A 23,556-nucleotide genomic window follows, 5' to 3' on the forward strand; every position below is an offset into this window, starting at 1 on the left:
CTTCCGGCTCCTCCGCCACTCCCGCCCCGCCCTTTGTTTCCGGCAGTATATAAGGGGCGGCGTCGGCGGCGCCGGCCTCCACTTCGCTCCCGAGCGGGGACGCGGTAGGCTGTTGTGCGTTTGGCTGGCTGCGGGCGCGGGGGGAGCCCGGTAGGAGAGCGCCGTTGAGCCATGGAGATGAAGAAGCGGCTGACCCTGGAGCTGCGGAACAAGATGCCCGCCGAGGTGAAGAAGGCCGGCTTTGAGGGATTGGGGGGTCGCCTTCTCCTCCCCCCTCTTGCACACACACACACACGTGTGCCCGGCAGACATGTTGGAGGCTCGCGCGGGAGGCCTCCCCTCCTGGGGGTTGGGAGATGGAGGGGCTGCCCTAGCCCCTCTTTACACCCAGGAGGGTCTCCCTCCCCCGATCTCCCCCCAAAGACCCTGGAAGGTGCCCCCTCCCCGTCCAGACGCCCCCCCCTCCCCATGGCCAGACCCGGGAGGACCCCGCGCACATGGCTGGTGAAATGCGCCCCCCACCCTTTCCCCCTCCCCCGATCGTTTCCTTCCACCCCCGCAATAAAGGCGGGGGAGTCGCGCACCTGAGGATCGGGCTCCACGTTGGGCCGGGGGGGGTCGAGAAGGGGGCGCTTAGGGACGGGGGGGGGTGTCTCCCGGTGGGGGGCGGGGGTCAATTTTCAACCCCGTCCTTTTTTGGCACCCTCGCCTCCCCCCCTCCCCGCGCAAGAGAAGAAAGGGACAACCCCCCCTCAAAAAAAACTTAAGAGGAAAAAAGGCCGGGAAGGTGGTCTGGGGTGTGGGGGAAGTTTGGAGAGATCTCGTGGGGGGAGAGAAAAAAAGGGGGCTGTTGGAAAAGAACCGTGTTGGCTGCGTGTCTCGTCCACGTGGGTGTTTTTTTTGGGGGTACCAAAATGGAGAGACCAGTGGGGGAAGGCGATGGGCATGGTGGGATCCGAGTCTTTGCAGGCGCCCAGACGTTTTGCATGAAGCAATTCCGCCCCCCCCCCCCCAAAAAAAGGGGGAATCTAGGGTTTTGCAAGGGTTCGCCCCTCGCGTGGCTTTTGCAGAGGATGCCGTCTGGGGAGGGGATCCCCCCTTTGCATTGCACATTCCCCCCCTTTTGGATTCTGGGGGGCGGCCTCGCTGCAAGGGGAAATCCTCACCTCCTTTCCCCCCACAGGGCCCGGCTTGGGATTCCGCCCGCGGGCGCCTCCTCTCAAGCGGCCTGGAAAGCCGGTGTGGGGGCGGGGGGAGAGAAGAGAAGGAAGGTTGCATGGGGTGCGGCTTGTTTGTGGGGCTCCCGAGCTCCAGATGAACCTGAAAGGGCTTGTAAAGGAGCCCCGGGCGGGCCTCGCTGCTGCAGAAGCCGCCTAGCCGGGCGGCCATCACGCTTTCTCTCTCTCTCTCTCTCCCGCGAGGAATTCTGGGGCTTGTAGTCTATGGAGGATTCTCAGCCATCCAGCTCCCTTTTCTCCCCCCCCTTCCCCCCCCAGCCCCCAAAAAGGACAAACTGGACTTTTTGTTTTGAAGACCTTTTGCTTTTCCTCCGAGAAGCTTCTTCAGCTCTGGGTTGAATGGTGAGGAAGGGTTGAGATTCCTTTACTCTTTGCAAGACTGGGTTGGGAGGAGGAGGAGAAGAAGAAGGGGGGGGGGCTTCCAGCATGGCCGTATTTGAATGATAATGGGGGGGGGAGAGGAGGGGGCGTCCCCAGGGCACCATCAGCGAAGCAGCAGGGGGATGGAATCCAACCTTTTTATTATTTCCGGTGCGTGATGTGAGGACACAACGCCTTGGTCAGGAAATCCTACGCTTTGACTGCCACAATTGAGGCCAAGATTCCTGTTAAGTGAGGCATTTATTAAATGGGGTCGTCCCTTCCCCTCCCCCCCTTGTGAGTCACTGCAGTTGGATGGGTTAGTAACATCTCTTTAAAGCAGAGATCCCCAAACCCGGCCACTTTAAGACTTGTGGACTTCAACTCCCAGAATCCTCCAGCCAGCAAAGCTGGCTGGAGGATTCTGGGAGTTGAAGTCCACAAGTCTTAAAGTGGCCGGGTTTGGGGTCCCCTGTGTTAAACGAATCTCTGGCTTCTCTCCTCCCTTCCAACTCTGCAACTGTGGTAACTAGGATCCAATTGTCAATCTCTGAATGCAGGTCAACATGACCCCAAGGTATGGGGGGGGTGAGGGGAGAATATGCTGCCCAGGTACCAAGGGTGGAAAAACTGATCATAAGTCACTTTTTTGGGGGGTGGTCCTGCTGTAATGGTTGGTCACCAAAGAAAGTACAGGACTACCTGTCCTTTCAAAGCAGCCGAATAAAAATACCAATAAAAAAAGGGAGGGGAGGCGGGAAGAAAAAGAAAACTGAAAGCTTAAATATGGTTTGGCTTTTCCTGAAAGGTCCTCTTTCCCAAAAGAGAGAGAGGGAGATAAGAGAAAGAGGAGAGAGAGAGAAAGACAGAAGGAGACGAGAGAATGAGGGAGAGAGAAATGGGGCGGGAAGGACGGACGGATGGAGGGAGAAAGAGGAGAGGGAAGGAAAGGGAGAAAGAGAGGAGAGAGAAATATTTCAGTACAATTTTGGATCAAAGTAAGATTTGAATTCAAGGATTGCTTTTCTCCGGGATAGCTGGAGAATGGAGTCAGTTACCTGTGCAAATTTGGGGGGTGGCAGGGGCTCAGTTCAGAAAACATGCCCCCCCCTCCCCATCGAGAGCCACCCAGGGAACGGAGAAAAATGCTGCCAAATTGGGGGAGGGGGGAAATGACCCCCCCCATGTTTTGCCAAAAGGGTGGCTCTGCTTTCCCACCCAACTTGTGTGTGTGTGTGTGTGTGTATGTATGTGTATGTATCTCTATATATGTGTGTGTGTGTATAGATATATCTGTATGTTTGTGTGTGTGTTTATGTGTGTGTGTATATATATATATATATATATATACACACACACACACACACACACACACACACATACATAAACACACACACAAACATAGATATATCTATATACACACACATATATAGAGATACACACACACACACACACACACACACACACACACACACACACACACACATATATATATATATATATATATATATATATATATATGGATCTTTGGTTGTTCGGGTTTTCTCCGCGTAAGATTCAAGTATCTAGGCAACGTTTCGATGAAGTCTCATTCATCATCTTCAGGCTTCTGTCTCCGGCTCTGTGCTTCTCAGAGTAATGTGAGATTGCAGCTGCTTCCTCCTTTTAACTGCCAGTGGGGTGGGACTTGATTGGGTGGGGGCTTGGCTGTGTTCTGATTGGGTGGGGGTGTGTTCTCATTGGTAGGGGGTTTGGCTGTGTTCTGATTGGTTGGGGGGTTAGCCGTGTTCTGATTGGTTGGAGGCGTGTTCTGTTCAGGTGGGGGCTTGGTTGTGCTCAGGTTAGTCTTAGTTGCTGGGGGATTTGAGCTGGTGAGTTGTGATCTTGCTGTTTGGCTTCTAGTTCGTGGTCCTGTTGCATCTTCATAGTGGGTGTCGGTTTGCTTCACGTATGGCTCGGAGGGGTTTGAAGTGGGTAATGATGCAGCTGTAGTGCAGCTTCTGGTCCATGGTCGTGTCTCATCTTCTGAGTGGGTGAGAGTCTGTTTTCTACATGGAAGTGTGGTGGTGGCATCTTGTGTGGCTCTCATGGGTGTGGGTCTGGTGTCCTTCTTCATGTTAGGTACTCGTCTGTTCATGAGGGCGGGTTTCCAAATGGCTGGAAGGCGTCATCTCGTTTGTTCATGCTGTGTGGGCGTTTTCTATCTCTATGGCTTCTCTGATTATTCTGCTGTTGAAGTGTTCGGTTTTGGCGATAGTTCTGGTATTTTTAAAATCAATTTCATGTCCTGTGGCTTTGAGGTGTTGGACCAGGGAAGAGGTCGTTTCTTCTTTTTTGATTGAGTTCTTATGTTCTTCAATGCGTGCATTTATTCTTCTGTTAGTTTGTCCAATGTATGTGGTAGGGCAGGCAGTGCAGGGGATTTCGTATACTCCTTGGTTTTCTAATTCGATTTTGTCTTTGGGGTTTCTTAGGATGGTGGATATTTTTCTGTTTGTGCAGAATGCTGTTTTGATGTTGTGTTTTTGGAGGATCTTGCTGATTTTGTCTGTAGTGCCTTTTATATATGGGAGGAGGGCTTTGCCGTTTTCTTGTTCTCTGTCTTGGATTTTGGTTGGGGTTTCTTTTTGGATTAGGTGGGTAATCTTCTTTCTTTGGAATCCATTGGCTGTAAGTACGTTGGTGAGAGTGTGTAGTTCGGTTTTTTGGTGTTGTTCATCGGCTAAGCATTTTGTTCTGGAGATGAGTGTCTTGGCTACGGAATTGATCTGTGCTGGGTGGTGGTGTGAGAGTGCATGTAGATAGCGGTTAGTGTGTGTTTTCTTCTGGTAGATGGTGTGTCCTAGGGAGCCATTGGATCTTTTGTATACCAAGACATCTAGGAAGGGAAGTTGGTTGTTGGCTTCTGTTTCCATGGTGAATTGTATTTTGGGGTGTAGGCTGTTGAGGTGTGTGAGGAAGTTGTTCAGTTTTTCTTTCCCATGTGGCCAGATTATGAAGGTGTCATCTACGTATCTGAGCCAGAGTTTGGGTTTGTGGTCGTATTTTTCTAGAGCTTGTGTTTCAAAGTGTTCCATGTAGAGGTTAGCGATGACAGGTGAGAGGGTGATCCCATGGGTGCTCCTTCTATTTGTTTGTATTTTTGTCCATTGTAGGTGAAGTATGTATTGGATAGGCAGTGGTTGGTTAGATCTAGGATGTGCTTGGGGGGTTGTATTTGTTTTGGATGGCTGTCAAGGCTTCTTTTATTGGCACTTGGGTGAAGAGGGATATGACATCGAAGCTTACTAGTAGGTCGCTAGGTTGTAAGTTTTGTTTCTTTATGATCTCGATGAACTGGAATGAGTTTCTTACGTGTGAGTTGATGGATTCTGCATAAGGTTGTAGTTGTTTGGCGAGAAATTTGGCTAGGTTTTGTAGAGGTGAGCCTATGGAGCTGACTATTGGTCTGAGTGGGGTTCCTTCTTTGTGTATTTTGGGAGACCATAAAGCTTGGGGCATCTGGATGATTTTCTCTGGGTATGATTCGTTGCTGGATTTCTTCACTGATGGGGAGGCTTTTATTTTGGATTTGGTAGTTTTTCTAGGTAGGTGGTGGGGTCTGTCTTTAGGGGTTTGTATGTGGGGTCTTGGAGTAGGTTGGTTAGCTTGGTTTGGTAGTCAGATGTGTTCATAACCACTGTCGCATTGCCCTTGTCTGCTGGTAGGATTATTATGCTGGTGTCTTCTTTCAGGTTAAGTAGTGCAGTTTGTTCTTCTTTGGATAAGTTGCTTTTGGGTGGTTTGCTAGTGCAGAGGATGTTGGTGATTTCGAGTCTGATTTTGTTAGCATCATCAGGGTTGGTTTTGGTCAGGCTGGTTTCAACTCCACATATGATGGTTTCTGTGGGGATGTGTTTGGGAGCGACAGCAAAGTTGAATCCTTTGAAAGGACCTTGGTTTCAGCTTCAGTGAGGATCTTGTCTGAGATGTTGTGCAATGTTTGTTTCATGTGTGGCTGTGGGGAGGGGGGTTGGTTTCTGGCATTGTTGTAGTTTCCTGAGTTTGTTGGTGTGAGTATCTGTCTTGAGGGTGGTCTGTGTTTCGGCTCTCCAGACAGCAAGTTGTTTGGATTTGTCCCAAAGTAGAGGGTGAATCTTGTTGCTGAGTCTGAGGTGGAGTGTGAGGAGATCTTTGTTGATTTGGTCTAGGAGAAACCTTTTCGTGTGAAGTTCATTTCTAATTAGGGCCAGTTCTGTTCTTTTAAGGATGCGTTTGGTGGCTGCTGTGTTGGTGTGGAATTTCAATTGGAAGCTTGTGGGAATTAAATTTTGATCTCGGCAGTTGCATAGGAATGCAAGGTCACATAAAATGGAGGCTCTTTGGACTTCAAGTTTTTCATAAGTCCTGGTCAGATGGTGGGTTTCCTCCCGTAGAGGTGCAATATTTGTTTTCTGAGGTTCTCGGGTATTTATATGTGGATCTTTGGTTGTTCGGGTTTTCTCCGCGTAAGATTCAAGTATCTAGGCAACGTTTCGATGAAGTCTCATTCATCATCTTCAGGCTTCTGTCTCCGGCTCTGTGCTTCTCAGAGTAATGTGAGATTGCAGCTGCTTCCTCCTTTTAACTGCCAGTGGGGGTGGGACTTGATTGGGTGGGGGCTTGGCTGTGTTCTGATTGGGTGGGGTGTGTTCTCATTGGTAGGGGGTTTGGCTGTGTTATGATTGGTTGGGGGTTAGCCGTGTTCTGATTGGTTGGAGGCGTGTTCTGTTCAGGTGGGGGCTTGGTTGTGCTCAGGTTAGTCTTAGTTGCTGGGGGATTTGAGCTGGTGAGTTGTGATCTTGCTGTTTGGCTTCTAGTTCGTGGTCCTGTTGCATCTTCATAGTGGGTGTCGGTTTGCTTCACGTATGGCTCGGAGGGGTTTGAAGTGGGTAATGATGCAGCTGTAGTGCAGCTTCTGGTCCATGGTCGTGTCTCATCTTCTGAGTGGGTGAGAGTCTGTTTTCTACATGGAAGTGTGGTGGTGGCATCTTGTGTGGCTCTCATGGGTGTGGGTCTGGTGTCCTTCTTCATGTTAGGTACTCGTCTGTTCATGAGGGCGGGTTTCCAAATGGCTGGAAGGCGGGAGGTGTCATCTCGTTTGTTCATGCTGTGTGGGCGTTTTTCTATCTCTATGGCTTCTCTGATTATTCTGCTGTTGAAGTGTTCGGTTTTGGCGATAGTTCTGGTATTTTTAAAATCAATTTCATGTCCTGTGGCTTTGAGGTGTTGGACCAGGGAAGAGGTCGTTTCTTCTTTTTGATTGAGTTCTTATGTTCTTCAATGCGTGCATTTATTCTTCTGTTAGTTTGTCCAATGTATGTGGTAGGGCAGGCAGTGCAGGGGATTTCGTATACTCCTTGGTTTTCTAATTCGATTTTGTCTTTGGGGTTTCTTAGGATGGTGGATATTTTTCTGTTTGTGCAGAATGCTGTTTTGATGTTGTGTTTTTGGAGGATCTTGCTGATTTTGTCTGTAGTGCCTTTTATATATGGGAGGAGGGCTTTGCCGTTTTCTTGTTCTCTGTCTTGGATTTTGGTTGGGGTTTCTTTTTGGATTAGGTGGGTAATCTTCTTTCTTTGGAATCCATTGGCTGTAAGTACGTTGGTGAGAGTGTGTAGTTCGGTTTTTTGGTGTTGTTCATCGGCTAAGCATTTTGTTCTGGAGATGAGTGTCTTGGCTACGGAATTGATCTGTGCTGGGTGGTGGTGTGAGAGTGCATGTAGATAGCGGTTAGTGTGTGTTTTCTTCTGGTAGATGGTGTGTCCTAGGGAGCCATTGGATCCAAACACACACACACACACACATATATATATAACATCAAAACAGCATTCTGCACAAACAGAAAAATATCCACCATCCTAAGAAACCCCAAAGACAAAATCGAATTAGAAAACCAAGGAGTATACGAAATCCCCTGCACTGCCTGCCCTACCACATACATTGGACAAACTAACAGAAGAATAAATGCACGCATTGAAGAACATAAGAACTCAATCAAAAAGAAGAAACGACCTCTTCCCTGGTCCAACACCTCAAAGCCACAGGACATGAAATTGATTTTAAAAATACCAGAACTATCGCCAAAACCGAACACTTCAACAGCAGAATAATCAGAGAAGCCATAGAGATAGAAAAACGCCCACACAGCATGAACAAACGAGATGACACCTCCCGCCTTCCAGCCATTTGGAAACCCGCCTCATGAACAGACGAGTACCTAACATGAAGAAGGACACCAGACCCACACCCATGAGAGCCACACAAGATGCCACCACCACACTTCCATGTAGAAAACAGACTCTCACCCACTCAGAAGATGAGACACGACCATGGACCAGAAGCTGCACTACAGCTGCATCATTACCCACTTCAAACCCTCCGAGCCATACGTGAAGCAAACCGACACCCACTATGAAGATGCAACAGGACCACGAACTAGAAGCCAAACAGCAAGATCACAACTCACCAGCTCAAATCCCCAGCAACTAAGACTAACCTGAGCACAACCAAGCCCCCACCTGAACAGAACACGCCTCCAACCAATCAGAACACGGCTAACCCCCAACCAATCATAACACAGCCAAACCCCCTACCAATGAGAACACACCCCACCCAATCAGAACACAGCCAAGCCCCCACCCAATCAAGTCCCACCCCACTGGCAGTTAAAAGGAGGAAGCAGCTGCAATCTCACATTACTCTGAGAAGCACAGAGCCGGAGACAGAAGCCTGAAGATGATGAATGAGACTTCATCGAAACGCTGCCTAGATACTTCGAATCTTACGCGGGAGAAAACCCGAACAACCAAAGATCCACATATAAATACCCGCGAGAACCTCAGAAAACAAATATATATATATATATATATATATATATAGTTTTTGCGGCACTTACATGTATGGCATTCAGCTTTGTTGGGTATTTTACGTCATTGTAGTTGTGCTTTTAAAGTTGTAGCGAGCGTTTGGCAGAATCTCATCTGCCATCATCAGGCTTCTGTATTGTGTTCGTCCGTGAGTCAGACTTTCAGAGCCGTTACGGACGAACACAATACAGAAGCCTGATGATGGCAGATGAGATTCTGCCGAGACGTTGCTACAACTTTAAAAGCACAACTACAATGACGTGGGAAAATACCCGAACAAAGCTGAATACCATGCATGTAAGTACCCGCGAAAACTTAAGAAAACATATCTAAGGTCTAGGTGTATTCGGGTCCTTTGCCATGTAAGATTAAGAGTATCTTGGCCGGGAAGAGACAAAATCTTACACGGGAAATCTTACGGTAATCTTACATATCTCGCTGCCGTTCCTGTGTGATGCTTTTTATCCCGAGATGTTTGGCCTGGTTGGTTAACCCAGAATTTGGGGTGGGGGGAAGAGAGGAGGACTCCCTCTAGAGATGTGCCCAGACTAGGGAGGTCCTTTCGTCTTTTAGAAAAAGAGCCGGACCCAGCCACCCCATTTCCCCTGGTGGCTTTCTTCCTAAAGGGGCCGAGACGAAGTCTCCCAACTCAGAGGTGGTGACCAAGAGCTGTTTGGGGGTGGGGGGGGGAGAGGCGGGTTTAAAGCCAACAAATTGTAAGTTTGGTGCCACAGATGTCGACATTCCTTAAAGCAAAAGGATCGCCCATTTTGCAGCCTGGTTGGGGACACTTTTGTGTGTGTTGCAAAGTTTTTTCTTCCTTTTGCTTGAACACCATTCTAGTCCACAGTTGAGCCTCAACTGCAGCAAATTTCAACGCCCTTCTGAAAGTTGTCCCTTTTTTTTGCAGAAAAAAAACCCAAGGTCCCTTGCTTCGGTACTCTGCAACCGTAGAAATCCAAGTTTCTAGACCTCGCGGAACTCCGTTTGTTGGCTTGCACAAAATGTTCGTTTAGGGAAGTTGTTATGTTCAGAAAAGCGCAGGCTAAACGGAGGCTACAGAAGAAATTTATTGATCCTTCCATACAGCATTGTACCTGATGAGTGATTTAAGCCTTTGCACTTTGGATTTTGTCTCTAAAAATAAATTGTTTTTAGATCTCTGGGATTTCCCTGTAAAACAGAAGTGGTTTTGCTTGCGCGATATAGGCTGCACCAAACTGCTGTAAAAATAGCCCAGATATTTTCAGATTATTATTATTATTTTTGATAACACGGTATGCCTCTCCCCTTGGGTATATCAGCCCTTTACACCTCTGGGACTCAAGATTCTAGTCCTCTTGATGGGACAACGTGTACCCCACCCAGAGTCGTGTTATGAGAAAAACGGGAGGGCTCCAAATCAGAGAGAAAATTGGGCAGAACCAAACTTTTCTCCAAAGTCTTACGTTGCTGAAAATGTGCAAACTTTTCACCACTGGGAAATGTGCTTGAAATTAGTGGAAATGTACCTAGTTTACTCCAAACAACTCAGTCCTGATATTTGGGTTAGGGTTCCCGGTGTTTATTATTTTGAAGGATTTTGGTGTTGCAAAATCGTCATCCGAGTTGGAAGGGACCCTGGAGGTCTTCTAGTCCAGCCCCCTGCTCAAGCAGCAGACCTTAGACCCATTTCAGACAAATGACTGCCCGGTCACAACTTCTGGTGGCAGGCAGTTCCACTGGTGAATTATCCTCACTTGTTAGAAAGTTTCTCCAGATTGCTTCTCTCCTGGATTAGTCTCCATCCATTATTGACTTGCCTTCGGGTGCTTTGGAAAATAAGTTGAGGGGCAGCCCCTCAAATACTGGAATATTGCTATCGTATCACCCCTTGTCCTTCTTTTCTCTAGACAGACCCAAATCCTGCAACCGTTCTTGTATATTTTAGCCTCCAGCTGCCTAATCCTCTTAGTTGCTCTTCTCTGCACTTTTTCCAAAGTTTCGACATCTTTTTTTTATAGTCTGTTGACCCAAACTGGATGCCCCTGTTCCAAACATGCTCTTACCAAGGCCTTACAGAGCTTATTGTTCTGTGTAGGAATTTAGCATCCGATTAAGAAATGGCGTATAAATCAGTACTTTATAGCGGGCAGTAAAACGCAGTGAGGTAAAGATGGTGGAAGGTGTAGTATTTGAGTGCCTTTTTTTCGTTTGGCGCACCACTGGTGCATGCAAAGGTGGCCTGTCCGGGCAAGTGGTAAGGCCAGCAGGCTAAGAGGTAGATTATTGGAAGAGCCTCAATTCAACCTGCAGTTTAGAACTTGATCTACCTGTTGGAAAGTGGAGAGTTACCTTAGTCTGCGCTAGCAAAAAAAAAAAAAAAAGGTGTTTGCTTGCTTTGTAACAACATTTGTGAGTCGGAAAAGGTACCACCAGGTGCCTCCTGATTTTTTTTTTTTAACCTAGGTATAGATCAGTGATGGCTAACCTTGTCCACGTTGCGTGCCAAACGTGTGCACATGTGCGCTCTCTCTCGCATGCCTGCGCCCATGATGCAATGCATGTGCAACTCCCACGCCCCCATGCACATATGACACACACCCCGCACGCCTCTGTGCATGCAACCCCATGCCTCTGCGCATGTGCGTATGTCTCCCATTTGCGTGTCTCCCCCACGCATGCGCGGCAGATAACCGCAATCGGCTGGCTGGCGGGGGGGGCGCGTGCATGCCCAGTGAAGCTCTTCCGCGCGACCTCTCGCATGCCAGCAGAAGTCCCATAAGTTCACCATCAGGTATAGATAGTCCTCGACTTAACCACAGAGCCCCAAATTCCTGTTGCTAAGTGAGATCAGTTGACTTTCACCCCCTTTTACTAAACTCCCTTGCCGCAAGTCCTTGAGGGCATCCTGCATGTAATTTAGTTAGTAAGATGGTTGTTAACGTGCGTCTGGCTTCCCGATTGTCAGAAGTTGGCAAAAAAAAGTGGATTCCGGCACACCGCGACCGGCATAAATACGAACTGGTTGTTACACCAAGCGGTCTGGATTTTGAATGATGCGACCATGGTCATAAATGTGAGAAATGGCCACGAGTCCCTTTTTCCGGCGCCGTTGTAACTTCGATCGCAAAACGAGCTGTTTGTCAGTTGAGGGCTACCTTGAATATGTTTGGCCTGCTGGGATTTTGCAGGGAGTGAAAACGTCGCTTCTGTGCTTCGTGTGGCCCCTCGACGAAGGGTGGATCAAATATTCCCCAGGAATCACATCCACTTGCTTTCTGATCACGAGACCCTTCCCCGCCCATCCATCCAGCCCTGACGGGCACATGCCACAATCCTTCTGCTTGCTGGCATTCATTCATTCATCCATGCATGCCCCCCCTCCCTCCCCGGAGAGCCTGCCTCGGCCTGCGCAGAGAGGAGGAAAAAAACTGCAGGGTCAGGCATGGCGAAAGAAAGAATGCGGTTTGCTGGCATTGCCGGTTGGGCTGCATTGCTGTTGCGCTGCCAGGCGCATGAGATCAGGCTGGGCACGTGCGCCACGCAGCTGCTCTGAGCAGCGCCAAGCTCGGGCACTTTCCGGAAGACGGGCCTGCGTGGAGCCAGTCCCGAGGCCTCCAGGTCAGGCGGGCTTGAAAAGCCGGTTGTGGCAGGGCGTGGGCGTGTGTGTAAGCAAGCCTTTTTCCCCAGCCCCTGCGCGGGACCGCGGGACTTAAGAGCCGAGCATTGCCGCTGTGTGTTTAAAGAAAAAAGGTTCTAGTCCTCATGGTCTACAGAGATTCTCCGTCATCCAAGTCATGGTCCCAAAGGTGCTTTTTTTTTCTCTCCCCTACTACGCCAAACATCTCGGGATAAAGGGCAAACTGGACTTTCTCGGGTTTGTTTTTTTTTTAAGGCGTTTCGCTTTCTCATCCAGGAAGCTTCTTCAGCTCTGACAGAATTGTGGGGAGGGAGGGATTTGTACTCCTCGCGAGACAGCTGGTCATTTGTGTCCTTTTATGAGCAAGGGGGTTTTAAACTCACGTGGTCATGTGAAGTACCACAACTTTTTAAACCCCCCCCCTTTGCTAAAGTGGGAGTGGGTGTGGCCAGCGTGTGACACATCCAAGGCCACGAGTTTGCCACCCCTGGTTTAGAAGGTTGTCTTCAACAACCCTCTAAAAGGATGCAAATGACCAGCTTTCTACAAGGAATACAAATCCCTTCCCGCACCGTCCAGTCAGAACTGAAGAAGCTTCTTGGATGAGAAGCGAAACGTCTTCAAAAGTCCAGCTGCCTCTTGGGAAAAAAAAAAAAAGGCACCTTTGGGTCTAGTCCTCATGGTTCCTCCGAATATTGATGAATTAACGGGATTTCCGAGGGCAGCACTGGAAAAACCCTGCCGTTCTAACTCTGGGGTCCTGTTTGGGACTCAGTCGGCGCACGGTTAGGGGTTTATTCCTGTTTCTCGCTTCGTCCAAGCCCTGGGACTACAAGTAGTTCCTGACTTAACTGCCACAATTGAGGAGGCCAGAATTTCTGTTGCTAAGCAGGCTCGTTTTTAAGCGTGTTTTGCCCCATTTTATGACCTTCCTTGCCACAGTCGTTAAATGAGTCACTGCAGTTTTTGAGTCAACGAGACAGTTGTTCGGTGAAACTGGCTTCCCGCGTTGATTTCGCTTGTCAGAGGGTCACAAAAGAGGATCAGAGGACAATTGCAACTTGTCCATAAATACGAACCAGTGGCCGAGCGTGTGAATTTGGATCATGCGGTGGTTGGAGTGCAGCAATGGTCATCAGTGTGAAAAATTGTCACAAGTCATTTATTTCAGGGCTTGCTATAACTTTGAATATGGTCACTACACTAAACGAACAGTTGGAAGCCGAGAACTATACTTGCAGTCACTAACTTGACAGGAGGGGAAATTTTTAACCATGGTTCAAACTTAGCATGTTGATTGCCAATCTTGCACACTCCAAAATATTTGCTACACGGCTGTAGAAAGAAGGGCTGTTTTTTTGTTTTTTGTTTTAAAAACTTTTCTCTTCATGCTTCCCAGAATGGATGTCTATTTCCTTTGCAAAAGCAGGCGGCTATTTGGAGCCAGTTGCTTGTCTCGGCAAAGGCCTCACAACAAGCTTGCAGAGTAGGCTCCTTTGTTAAAGGCTTATCTGAGGCTACTCAGTGAGGCAGCTCATCTCATCTGGTAAAGCTATTTAATTTACTAGCCAGAACGGTAAAGTGTACAATGGACCAGAACACACCGTTGTACTTGATTAGTTAGTGCTGACTCATGCATGAGGCAATCTGCGCTGTGATTGGTTGCTGTGAATGTAAAGTGTTTCCCCCCCTTTTTTTCCCGCTTTTTTCTTCTGTGTGTTCTGTATACTGTTTAGATTGACCTCATGATGTTCCTGTGTTCCTGACTATCTCCTCTGCTCATGCATGAGGCAATCTGCGCTGTGATTGGTTGCTGTGGTGAAAAGGGGGAGTTTCCCTTTTTTCCCGCCTTTTCCTTTTGTGTGTTCTGTATACAGTTTAGATTTACCTCATGATGTTCCTGACTATCTTGTCTGCTCACGCATGAGGCAATCTGCGCTGTGATTGGTTGCTGTGGTGAAAAGGGGGAGTTTCCCTTTTTTCCCGCCTTTTCCTTTTGTGTGTTCTGTATACCATTTAGATCAGAGGTCTCCAAACTTGGCAACTTTCAGACTTGGGGACTTTCTCCTTCCAGAATTCCTCCTCCAGTCATGTTAGCTCAGGAATTCTGGAGTTGAAGTTTACAAATCTTAAAGTTGCCAAGTTTGGGGAACCTCAGTTTAGGTTTCCTCATGATGTTCTTGTGTTCCCGACTATCTTGTCTGCTCATGCATGAGGCAATCTGTGCTGTGATTGGTTGCTGTGGTGAAAAGGGGGAGTTTCCTTCCCCCACCCCCCACCTTTTCCTTCTGTGTGTTCTGTATACAGTTTAGATTTACCTCACGATGTTCCTGACTATCTTGTCTGCTGTGGATATGGATGTTAAATCCATTCAAAGAAAACTACTAGATTGTATCAGCATCTCTGACCTCATTTTATTATTATTTTTAATTAGAAACTTTTAATAAAACGATACATTCATATAGTTTTTGCCCAATGCAGGCAGAGGTATTTCCAACTACCATGTCATTCTGTGCATATTGGTACCAGAGGACGCACTGTAAAAGATGGACGGTTGTGTGAATAGTGTCACATCTGTGGTAAATAGTGACACATTTGCGAAGTGGGCTAAAGCGAGAGGCCACTGTCACTGCTACCTCATCCTGACTGGATCTTAATGAATTGGGGGAAGTGGGGCCGGAGAGGTGTCAGGCATTGCCCCTGATTTTGCGACCTTCTTTGCCATGGTTAAGCGAATCATTGCCATTGTTAAGTGGCTCTGGTGATCATTAAAGTGAACCTGGCTTCCCACATGGACTTGGCTTGTGGAAAGGTTTCAAATGGTGGTCCAGTGACGACTCTGGGGTGCTGAAACTGTTGTAAATATACGCTGGTTGTGCCACATGTCTGAATTTCATTGCGTGGTCATGGGGGTGCTGCCATAACTACTTTTTTTTTTCAGTGACCCCCCCCCCGGCTTAATTTTTACCCATGGAATGGGTGGGGTCTTAATTAGGGCTTATTTTGTGGGTAGGGCTTATATTGGGTGCACGTGTAAAAATCAAGCTAGGACTTACTTTTGGAGTAGGTTGTATTTTCGGGAAACCAGTTCTTAACTTATGAGCACAACGGAGCCCGACATTTCTGTTGCAAGACAGTGGTTAAGTGAACTTTGCACCATTTTAATGACCTTTTTTGCCACTGTTAAGTGACTCACTGCAGTTTTTAACACAGTTCTTAAGTGAATCTGGCTTCCCCCATTGACTTTTAATTGTTGGAAGGTCGCAAAAAGGGATCGCGTGACCTTGAGATACTGCAACCGTCATAAGCGCATGCCAGTCACTGGAACGCTGAAACATCAAACATCTGGATTTTTTTAAAAAAAAAAATTATTTGGGTTTTCACAAAAAAAACCCACCATAATACAAATAAAACATATTTTTTTGAAAATAACATGGTCCTGGGTTACACTTCTTTATACAGACACAAACTCAATTTCATGCTCACTTGTATGTTCTATTCCATATCTTATTACTGTTTTACGTTTTCTACTTAGTTTTTCTCCTCTCTTAATTTTCTCAATTTTATTTTAATTATCTCATGTTAATTCAAATCATATTTATACTTTTGTCCTGTTTCAATTTCATATTTTCTTTTCTCATTAAACAAATGTTCTCCTGTAGTTATTAATTGGAGTATGACACTTTTATATCTTTTAATTTTATCCATTCAACTCTTATTTAAGCTTCAATATATACCTTGAGGTTATAACATTCAATATAATAACTTCCAATCGAATTCTGCTTGGTACATTTTTAAAATACGCACTATATTCTTAAAAAGTGGTTCTAAATATATGTAATTAAAACACTCATTCCATTCCAATTCAGTTCTATCAATATTCATTAGAGTCTTAACAACTTTAACATTTCTTTTCAATTAAATATACTTCCTTGAGAACACGTATAAGCTTTCCGTAATTAATTTTTTTTAATTAAAATGTTCCCATCCTTTCCTAATTCAATTCTCTCATTCATTTTATTTCATTTATTAACAAACATTTCACTAGATTACAATAAGTATTTTATCCATCATTTTAATCATACCTTGTTTCATATTGTCTAAAATTATTTCTATTTCTAATATAACAATACTACCTAATGTACCTTTGCAGAATCTCTTTTTCAATTAAATTTTCACCCATTATCTCTAAATAGGCCCTGTTTCTCCACATCTTGTTTCTGTCCTTTATAACTTCTTTTCCTTTCCTTCTTCCCTCTCTTCTTCTCCCTCCCCTTTTTACCCCCTTGTCTCTCTACTTCTAATTCTCTCTTCTGTATTCCCCTCTTCTGTTGCTTTATAATATTATACTTATTTTTCAAACTATGCTTCCTTTTCTTGGTTGTTTTTTCAAATCTTAACCTTTGCATTCTCTTTCCCCCCCCCCCGCTTTCCTTTTTTTCCCCCACATAAAATTACTTGTTCATTCAAGATGGCTTCTTCTTTGTCCCAGTCTTCTTGTTCTGCAGGCATTTCTTGTTGTTTCTCATAGTTCGAGATCTCCATTTCTAAGAATTGAAATACGAAGCCAAAAGAACCTATCCCTTCTTGTGTATCTTCTTTGTACTTTTTAAGTTCCATTTTCAATTCATCCAAAAGTAGTGCCATTTTCAACACTTTTAAACAACCACCCGATTGATTTTAGTCATCCAAATGCAATAACCAAAAATCCAGAGATCACCAAGTAATCCAAATACTCCCGAGCTGTTTCTTCTTGCTTCTTTTTTCCAAAAACATCTGAGTTTTTGATCATGTGACCACGGGGATGCTACAACCGTCATAAGTGATCCTGACTCTTCGGTGTTTTTGAACGGTCACTAAACGAACTGTTATAAGGTCGAGGACGACCTGTTGTTAAAGTAGCCATAATGTTGTTGGGGCATCATGTCCCCAGTGAACCGGTGACTTCCAGGAGGGAGCTGCCTGAACCCCCCCACCCCACCCCCAAAAAGATGAGACCACGTCCCCCAGAATCCCCTAGCTGTTTGCCCAGTGGAATTCTGGGAGCCAGACTTTAAACGGCAGCGTGGATGTGTCTGTCTTTCCTAGGTGAAGGAGCTGGTGCTGGACAGCTGCTCCTCGGACGATGGCAAGATCAGCGGGCTCTCCTCAGACTTTGAAAACCTCGAATTCCTGAGCATGATCAATGTCCACCTTCACTCCATCTCGAACCTCCCCAAGCTTAACAAACTCCGGAAGGTGAGCACCTGGGGGCAGGGCCGGCAGGAGTGGCTGCGCAAAAATTGCGTGTGTGTGTATTATATATTAATTTTCCTTTATTATACATCTTTATTGTACATTTTTATTTAGTTCACTATATATTTTTATTTTTGTGTATCATTATATGTTTATTTTATTTAGTTGTTTTAAAAATGAAGTGTCATTCTTAATAGCCCAGAGCCTCCAGGGAGGGTTGAAGGATTAGCAGAATTGCATAATAGAGTTGCTTTTCTGTTTCTCTAAGAGGAGCGCCCCCCCCCCCAATTCTGCTTCCAAAGGGTCTTTGTGATGGGGAATACGGCGGCCTTCTGTAACCCACACCGGAAGGAGAAGAGGGCTGTTTTCTCTGTTTTTGTTACGGCGTATCTGGAGCCGCTGTTAGATGTTCTGCTTTCTTTTTTGGCAGCTGGAGTTGAGCGACAATCGTATTTCGGGTGGGCTGGAAGTCCTCGCAGAAAAAACACCAAATTTGACGCAGTTGAACCTCAGTGGGAATAAAATCAAAGAGATTAGCACGTTGGAACCTTTGGTGAGTTTGTTGGTCTGGTCACACCGAATGACGAGCGAGAGATGTGTGTGGGAAGGTGCGTGAAAATGATTTGAGCTCCAAACAGGTGGGGCGGCGCTTCAAATTTACCAGTAGTTCTCAACTTACCACCTCAATTGAGCCCATAAAAGGGAAATATTTGTTAAGTGAGTTTTTTGCTCCCTTTTAGAACCTTTCTTATCCCAGTTGTTAAGTGAGTTTGGTTTTCCCATTGACTTTACTCGTCAGAAGGTTAAAGGATGCTGCAACGGTTGTACGAGTGAAAAACGGTCCTAAGTTGCGTTTTTTTCAGTGCCGTTGTAACTTGAAACAGGCACTGAATGAACATTCCCTCCCCCAAATCTGTATTTTTCTGAATCCAGTAACCCACAACAGGGTGTCAAACTCGATTTCATTGAGGGCTGCCTCACACGCTCCTGAGCTCCGTTTACGCTGGCAGAGGCACCACAGGCTGGTCTTCCATTGTTTCCATGGCGGCCCCACTGGCCAGCTCCAAGCACCCCGTAGTCCAGATCCAGTCCGCAAGCTTTGAGTTTGACATCCCATTCTACATGGTAGTCCTCTCCCTTCCCCCGCTGCAGAAAAAGCTGCCCAACCTGCGGAATCTCGACCTCTCCAACTGCGAGGTGACAAAGCTGATCAACTACCGTGAGAGCATCTTCACGCTCTTGCCTCAGCTGATCTATCTCGATGGGTTCTGCTACAAAGAAGCCCCCGACTCGGACCCGGAAGCCGATGGGCTGGACGATGAGTACGACGAGAATGGAGATGGTGAGTAGTCCGGCCCGGGAGCGGGGCTTCGGTCATGCGACTGCAGTGTCGACTTTTCTGACTTTCCTCCAGCTCTCAGACAGCAGGTTGGGATGTGTTAGAAAATTGTTGTCTCTTTCGAGCCCATAGTAAGCCTGTTTGGAGGTTGATCCAGCTGTTAAGTTTGCTATATGGTTAAGTGTCAGAAGGTCACAAAAGAGGTTCACGGGACACGGCCACCATCATAAACATGAGCCAGTGGCCAATCATCTGAACATTGACCAGGTGACCGTGTGGAATCTTGCAACGATCAAGTGAAAAATGGACATAAGTCTCCTTTTTTTCAATGCCGTCGTAACTTTGTTGAACTGCTGTTTGTGAGTTGGGGACTGGCTGGAATTGTGTACCAGCCTCTGATGCGGAGGTTGGTCTTTTCCTTGCAGAAGATGAGGAGGAGGAAGAAGAGGAGGAAGAAGATGAAGAATTAGATGACGAAGATGACCTGGACGGCGAGGATGATGAGAACGGGGGTGATGATGAGGTGAGTCCTAACATCCCACCTTCTGTGCAGTTGTCTCCGTGGTGACAGGTTGATTTGTACCCCAAGATCATCGGGGCAAGGCGGCTGCCAAGACTTGTTCTTTCATTGCAACCGATCTTGCTAAAAACATTAGCGGGAGTTCTTTTTAACAAGATTTGTTGCGATGAAAGAATCCATGGTCCAAGAAATACACCAGGCGAACCACGAGTAACCCTAATTTGTCCCTCCTTCAGGACGAAGATGATGAGGATGACGGAGACGAGGACGAGGATGAGGATGAAGAAGCTGGTGGGTACATTGTTCTAACTTCCACGGCTGAGAATCACGTCTCGGATTGGGTGGGGAGGGGATCCTTTGGAGATCCCATCTTCTAGGCCAGCGTTTTTCAACCGTGGCAGGTTCAAGGCAGGTGGACTACGACTCCCAGAATTCCCAGCCAACTAATGCTTGCCCAGCAGGTTGCACTGCTGCCAGGGGAATTCTGGGAAGTGAAGTCCCAAAGGAGCTTTTTCTGGCGGCAACTAGACTTCCTTATTTTTTTTCTTGGAAGACGTTTCACTTCTCATCCAAGAAGCTTCTTCAGCTCTTACTTGTAAAGCTTTATTAGCCAGACCTAAGGGAGTGGTGAGGTGGAACTCTCGCCTCAGGAGGCTGTGAGTTCAATCCTAGGTAGCGGTAGTGGCAGCAGCAGATATTTCTGTCTCTCGGCACCCTGAGAATATATCTGCTGAACAAAACTCTGCACTGGTGACAGGAAAAGCGTCCGGCTATTAATACACTCAGATAGCACCACGCAAGGAATTATGCATCCATTAAAAGAGGATTATTATTAGCTAAGCAGTCCTCTGGGCGACACCCGGCATCGGTGTCAAAACTATTATTTTAACCAAGATTTGATGGATAACGAAATAAACAGTTGGAAGAGGGACCTCAGCGATCTGGTCAGTCCCAGGCTCAGGCAGGAAACCCTATACCATTTTCCACAAGTGACTATCTAGTCTCTTCTTTAAAAACCCCAGTGATGAAGCAGTTACAACTTCTGGTGGTAAGCAGTTCCACTGGCTAATTGTCCTTCCTGTTAGGAAGTTCCTTCTTAGTTCTAAGTTGTTTCTCTCTCCTTGGTCAGTTTCCATCCATTGCTTCTTGTCCTGCCGTCCAATGCTTTGGAGAATAGCTTGACTGCCTCTTTCTGGCGGCCCCTTAGACCGACCGCGCATTGGTTCAGCCAACATACTCTGAGTCTAAACCGTGGTTTTAAAAAGATTTACATTGGTTAGATTCATTGGACGCTGATCTCAGGCCCACCAAGGACCCTGAGAATGCCGGGAAGAGAGAAGGAAGCAGAGCGTCGTGTCCTTGTTAAAATTGGACTCTTGAGAGAGAGGAGGAACCGCCGACAGGGAGTGGAGGGATGGCTCCGGAGGTTGTGGAGGAGGCTGGGGAAGGGCAGAGGACGGTTGGGGCCCATCCTCTGTTCATCCTAGGGCACGCAAGGAGGAACGGAGAAGGGAACAACTTGGCTTACGAGAGAGGAAGCGGCCATGATCCCCTCATTGGCTGCAGCTGGGAGGAATAGTATATAAGAGAGACGATTACAACATAGCGTTGCCAGAAGCAAAGCGTGTGTTATTTTGGGCTGAAGTTATCTTGGTTGGCGTCCTTCCAACAGACTTTGCCTTGTTATCTCCTTGAAGTTGGTAAATACTTATCCTGGTCTATTGTGGAAATTCCTTCATTGTAGTTTGTTTTGGTTTTTTTATTTCACCTCTATCTGCTCATGAAGTTCGGACTGTATTGCTTTCTTTCGAAGACTTATTTTTTGAGTACATTTTATCTCCCAGCTGAGAATTATTGAACAGCGGGGCCATGTTGGGGGCATGAAAGGACATTTAGTTACGTTTTTGGATTTTGTTACGCTTGGGTTACCCTCCGGGGCATCGCACAGAGACAGGAGGCCGGGTTTTCCACCTTGTCCAACCTCTCTCTCTCACACACACACACCTTTTTGGTCTCCTTTTCTTGCAGAGGTCAAGCAGGGCGAGAAGCGGAAACGAGACCCCGAGGAAGAACCGGACGAAGACGAGGATGAAGACAACGAGGACTGAGGCCTCTCTCGCCCCCTCCTTCCTCCTCCTCGGCTCCTTTGCAGGCCGATCCGTGTTTTTGGCGGACTCTTGACACTTTCCCCAGCCTTCAAAACCGTTGCCCCTCCCCCCTTTGTGAGGACTGTGACAAATCCCCTTCTCGCCCCCCCTTCTGCTGATACACAGCCCCCCGGCTTTTTTGTATGGCTGCGAACACCCACAGTATATATTTTTTTAACAGATGTAGAAAAAGGAGAGGTGTTTCAAAGAGAGAAAGTTGGGTATTTTTATTTGGTGGCTTTTTGGGGGGGGTTAGCTTTCTCTTTCCCGTCCCCCTTCCTTCCTCCCCCCCCCAAAGATATGAGGTATTTGCAACCAAAGGCTCCCCAGATACGAGGTTTGATGAACCCGCGAGCGATTCGGGGCTCCTCTCCCTGCTCCCCGAGGCGCCTTGAACTTGGAGGCATTCGGACACGGTGACTCCCAGCTTGAAGGTTTCAAGTCCGCCGTGGCTGCCCCTCCCGCTGCCCCGGGAACGGGTGTGTGTGTGTGTGTGTGTGTCTTTGTGTGTAATGAAGATGCATCAGGTCTGGAAACGAGGCCGAGCGAGGTGCACGGGTGCAGCTGCGACCCTCAACATGTGAGTTTTCTGGATGCGAGACCCTCCTCGGCACGGCGGGGCGTGTGTGTGTGTGTGTGTGTGTGTGTGTCTCCAAAGTGTTTTTTAACGCGTGGAATTGCGGGTCGCTTATTTTGTCTGCTTCCGCCATGTATTCCTTGCTGATCTGTGTCCGGTCCGTCTACCCCCTCCTCCCCCCCCCACAAGAGCCCAGTTTGGGGGGGGGCTCCAAACGGGCGTGTGAGGCAGTGGTCCCCATGGGGCCAGGCCCACCACAGGAAGATGGCACCGGGGAGGAAGCCTCACTCGAAGCGAAAGCAACGCAGGTTTCCCAAACCTGCACGCTTTTTTTAAAAAATAAAATAAAATGAAAGAAAGCAGAATTCTGCCATTTTTTAACTGAAAATTTTTAGTTTTGTGGCACAGCGGCGTACAAACCTGGCTAGGAAAACCCTTTGGGCACAAACCCCTCACAACGCCTCTCGAGTTCAGAGCTGTGGTTTTAAAAACTTTCTCTCTTCCCCTCCTCCCCCCCCAATTCCTGGCCGATGCGTGTTGGTTTTTAAGCCCCTAGTTTTGCAAAAGTTTTCAGCCCAGAAAACTTTAACACCCCACCCGCACCCCCAAATCATATCGCCCTCCCACCCTCCCCTTTTCGGAATTTTGGGCCCTCTTATTATATATATAATATATATATATATATAATATCTCCTTTTTGTTAATGGAATTTGGATAAGACTTTTAATAAAAGACATCCTGGTTTTTAAAAAGGAACAAAGCCAATGTGTTAAAATTGGATTGGGTGTGTGTGTGTGTGCGCGCGCGCGCGTGCACTCTGGGGAGGATGAGGGATTTGAAGGGGTCTTGAAGAAAAAGTTTAGGAAGTGCCTTGCAAGTAGCTAAGCTCGCTTTTCATGGAAGGGGTCCCCTTAAGGCCATCCAGTTCAACCCCCACTCAAGATAAACGATATGACCAACCAGACTATTGATCATTGTTTCCCCTGCGCGCTGCTCTCTTTAATTATGGGGAGGGTGCAGCAGTCCGAATCTGCTCCAAACGGTGGTTTGTTTTTAACTATGGCTTGTGGAGTCCATCCATAGCAGGGGTGTCGTAAGGACTCGGGGAGGGTGGTGGGGGTCAGCTTGGCCTAACAGGTGGGAAAGGAAGGGTCATTTGGGAAATTCCCATCGATAGCGGGCAGGCCCTTCATCCCAAACGGTGTAGTGGGGCAGCGGAGGAAGACCAGGAATGGCGGCCTGCTCTACAAGTTAAACCAGATTAAATCAACCGGGAAACGCTCGTTGTAGCGGCTTTGTTCCTTCCCGCTGCTGGTATTGGGGATCGAGGGTGCCAAATACGGGTTCACTTGGATATATTTCAATGTTTGTTGACCATGGGAAGCTTGGAGGGTGGACTTCCAACTCCCCAAATTCCCCAGCCGGCTATTTCTGGGAGTGGAAGTCCACCCCCATCTCCAAGAGGCCTAAGTTGAACACTGTTACAATCTCTGGTAATATGCCTACGAGGGAGACGTGAACTGGGGATGATGGGCCTTGTTCTGTTGCTAAGCATTTTGTAAGTTGGTGACTTTCTGTACTCCGATGCTTGAAAAGGTGGAAGAGGAGAAGAGGACAACCAGCACTCATGG

General features: G+C 47.2%; 1 protein-coding gene across 1 annotated transcript; it reads left to right on the forward strand.

Moving 5' to 3' along the window:
- Positions 1-40: 40 nt before the first annotated feature.
- Positions 41-22,889, forward strand: LOC113451130 (acidic leucine-rich nuclear phosphoprotein 32 family member D-like). Its single transcript, XM_087922586.1, has 7 exons — positions 41-225; positions 17,196-17,345; positions 17,773-17,895; positions 18,495-18,684; positions 19,107-19,204; positions 19,438-19,492; positions 21,230-22,889. Exons 1-7 carry the CDS (start codon positions 172-174, stop codon positions 21,307-21,309), a joined length of 750 nt encoding a protein of 249 aa, XP_087778712.1. The 5' UTR covers positions 41-171; the 3' UTR covers positions 21,310-22,889.
- Positions 22,890-23,556: the final 667 nt, after the last annotated feature.

Source organism: Pseudonaja textilis, chromosome 1, assembly GCF_049901715.1.
Source record: "Pseudonaja textilis isolate UNSWEBS1 chromosome 1, rPseTex1.2, whole genome shotgun sequence".
Lineage (NCBI taxonomy): Eukaryota > Metazoa > Chordata > Lepidosauria > Squamata > Elapidae > Pseudonaja > Pseudonaja textilis.

Bases quoted from the DNA above. Each gene is read 5' to 3' on its own strand.
- LOC113451130 (XM_087922586.1), top strand. From the start codon at position 172: ATGGAGATGAAGAAGCGGCTGACCCTGGAGCTGCGGAACAAGATGCCC. The intron at 17,896-18,494 runs GTGAGTTTGTTG...CCCCCGCTGCAG, and splicing joins TTAGCACGTTGGAACCTTTG to AAAAAGCTGCCCAACCTGCG. The intron at 18,685-19,106 runs GTGAGTAGTCCG...TTTTCCTTGCAG, and splicing joins GTACGACGAGAATGGAGATG to AAGATGAGGAGGAGGAAGAA.